This window comes from Eupeodes corollae, chromosome 1 (genome assembly GCF_945859685.1).
Source record: "Eupeodes corollae chromosome 1, idEupCoro1.1, whole genome shotgun sequence".
Classification (NCBI taxonomy): domain Eukaryota; kingdom Metazoa; phylum Arthropoda; class Insecta; order Diptera; family Syrphidae; genus Eupeodes; species Eupeodes corollae.
Window position 1 is genome coordinate 120,854,371 of NC_079147.1, and position 3,286 is coordinate 120,857,656.

At 39.2% G+C, this 3,286-nt stretch overlaps 1 protein-coding gene across 1 annotated transcript; it reads right to left on the bottom strand.

The window, feature by feature from the left end:
- Positions 1 to 354: 354 nt before the first annotated feature.
- Positions 355 to 1,275, bottom strand: LOC129943377 (uncharacterized). Its single transcript, XM_056052774.1, has one exon. The coding sequence runs from the start codon at positions 1,273 to 1,275 to the stop codon at positions 355 to 357; it is 921 nt and encodes a 306-aa protein (XP_055908749.1).
- Between the last annotated feature and the right edge of the window lie 2,011 nt (positions 1,276 to 3,286).

Below are 3,286 nucleotides of genomic sequence, written 5' to 3' on the forward strand. Positions count from 1 at the left end.
AAATAATAAGAGTATCTCTTTAACTACAAATTTAGGTTTTATTTTAATTTAAGACTTGTGATGTAAACGTACAAAGAAAGAATGATGCGTGATTTTAGTTTTAAGCATTTTAGTTAACTTGTTAGCTTTGGTTTGTAACTGATGAGGTTTGCTCTTGTATGTAATACGTGGTATACATTGTGCTCTATGTGGTCTTCGGTTTTGTTCGTGAATATGTTTTACATATTATGTGTATAACACTTTTATCAATATACACTCTAGTTTCTTCGATGTGGTTCAGCTTTGAACAAGGTCATTGACCTGAAGATTTTCATGTTGTTGACACCATTTTGGTCTTGATTGCAGATGTGATAGTCAATCTGCTGACCATCGTGACCAAAATTGTTGAAACATCCGCTGTAGTAAAAGATATTGACGTCGGAGTGTGGTTTCGGGAGCAGGTGATTCTGGTCGTGCTAGCAAAGAGTCTCCAATTAAGAAATGACCCGGAGTGAGCACAGTCAAGTCATGGGGATCTGAGGTGAGTGGGCACAATGGTCGAGAATTAAGACAGGCTTCTATTCTCACAAGAATGGTCGATAAGGCTTCATAGGTTAGCGAAGTCCCAGTTGTAATTCGTTTGAGGTGGTGTTTGACGTATTTTACATTAGCCTCCCATAATCCACCAAAATTCGGAGAGTGGGGTGGATTAAAATGCCACTGGATGCCCTTTTCTGCTAATTGGGGAGCGATTTCTCGATCAATCGATTCAATGAACTTTTTTGCATTGGTTTTAAGAACAGTGTTGGCACCAATAAAGTTAGTGCCACAGTCACTGTATATATCATGGCATAATCCCCGTCTTCCAATAAAACGGTATAACGCACATAAAAACTGATCTGTTGTCATTCCTGTAACTGCTTCCAAATGGATTGCCTTGGTTGCAAGGCAAATGAAGATTGCGATATACCCTTTATACGTGGTGTTACCTCGATATCTTGATGCTTTGAGTTCTATCGCACCATTATAATCCACACCTGTGGCTAGAAATGGCCTGAACGATAGATTTACCCTGGCTGCGGGTAAGCTGCCCATCAATTGTTGTGTTGTTCGTGGTTTTTCCTTGAAGCAGGTAATACAAGATCTTATTACATCCTGAATTCCTTTCCTAACGCTGAGAATCCAAAATTTCTTCCGAAGGAACGATGCTGTGAGTAGCATTCCACCATGTAAAGTAGTTTGGTGACCATAACTGATGATTAGGTTTGTCAAATGATGATCCCTTGGAAGAATCATCGGATGTTTTTCGTGGAATGATAAAGCAGAGCGTTGCAAGCGTCCTCCTACTCTCAGTACTTTGTCGTTGTCCAGAAAAGGCGCTAACCCTACCAACTGACTTTTGTTTGAAACAGCACCTTTTTTCAATAATGCCTGTAAATCAGAAGGAAAACATTCAGTTTGAACAAGTCGTACCAACCTTATGAGACTAAGATCTAGCTCCTCAACCTTGAGAGTTCTTTTTTTTCGTTTGTGAGTCTCATCTAGTTTCTTTTTGCAACGACAATTGTAAACAAAGCGAAGTATCCAAGCCACAATTCGACGCAAGTGTGAGAAATTTGAATACCTTTTTAAAAATGATTCTGACGGTAGTTCCAGAAGAGCATTAATAATCTGTTTGGTTTCTAGAAATGTCCAGTTGGAAGTTGGCCATAATTCTTGGGCTGCACTTAGCCATTTAGGTCCATGCCAGTATAAATCAGAATTTATTAGTTGTGTGGATGTTGTACCACGAGAAGAGAGATCAGCTGGATTATCATGAGTTGCAACGTGATGCCATTGGTTAACGTTTCATGCTGCATGAATAATTCCAACTCGGTTTGCTACGAATACAGGCCATCTATTAGCATCCCCACGAATCTATGAAAGAACTATCATTGCATCTGTCCAGTAAAAAATTGAAATCGCAGTTGTGGGCAATTGTATGTGTTTTGTTACCCATTGTACTAGTTTTATACCTAAAACGGCAGCACACAATTCAATTTTTGGAATACTAATTGGTGGTTTCGGGGTGACCTTACTTTTAGCTGTGATTAAATTGGTATGAAATGTATTCTGGTCATCTAGTATGCGTAAATAAACGACAGAGGCATAAGCTTGAGTTGACCCATCGCAAAAGGCGTGAATCTCAACTTTTCTCATTGACTGAGGTGAAAATTTTAGCCAGCGCGGAATTTGAATCTGACTGATGTTTGGTAAATCTTCCAAAATGTTGTTTCAGTCAACCAAAAGATCACCTGAAATTGGTTCATCCCAGCTGATGTTCAATGACCACAGTCTTTTCAAAATAATCTTCACAGAAACGATAATGGGGTTGATGAAACCTAGAGGGTGAAAAAATTTAGCTATAGTAGATAGAATGCTTCGTATAGTGACTGTACCTTGATGAAGGTCAAAGTTTATTTTGTAGCGAAACTGATCGAGACCAGGCTGCCAATTCATACCTAAAGTTTTGATGACTTCATCACTGTTTAATTCTAGAGCAGTAGCACTGCTTTGTTGTTGCAATGGGATCCCAGCAAGTAGTTCCGTTGTGTTTGAAGCCCACTTATGCAATTCAAAACCTCCTACTCTTAGAGCTTTCAAACTCTGATTTCGAACTTGCATAACCTTGTCTATAGTGTCTCCTCCAGTGAAAATGTCATCGACGTACATCTGCTCTTTTAATACTTGGTAGGCCACCGGAAATATACGGAGCTGAAGCAGTTCCAAAGGTGACAGTGGTGAGACGAAATTCTTGAATGTCATTATTTCCGTTGCGCCAAAGTATACGTTGATACTGGGAATCTTCTTCATTCATATCGATACAGCGATATATCTTCTTTACATCTGCCGTGATGAAAAATTTGTGCAGACGCCAGTTAAGCAACACTGCTGCCAAATCATTTTGAAGAGCGGGTCCATTGCATAATATATCATTGGGTGATGTTCCATTAGATGTTGTGGCCGAAGCATCAAAAACAACACGGCACTGGGTGGTGAGGCTGTCGGTTTTTATTACGTCATGATGAGGGAGCACGCAACATGTATATGAAGGAATATTGCTGAAGCTGAATTGACGATGTTGGTTTTCCGTTGTTTCCACTGGAGCAATTTGGTTAAGGTCAAAATATTCCTTTATGGACTTAGCATATTGTGCTCGTAAGAGTTGATTGTTGTTTAGTTTCTGCTCAGTTAAATAAAATCTATTTAAAGCCATTTGTTTTAATCTCCCCAATGTCATTTTCGAATCGAATAAACTTTTTAAAGG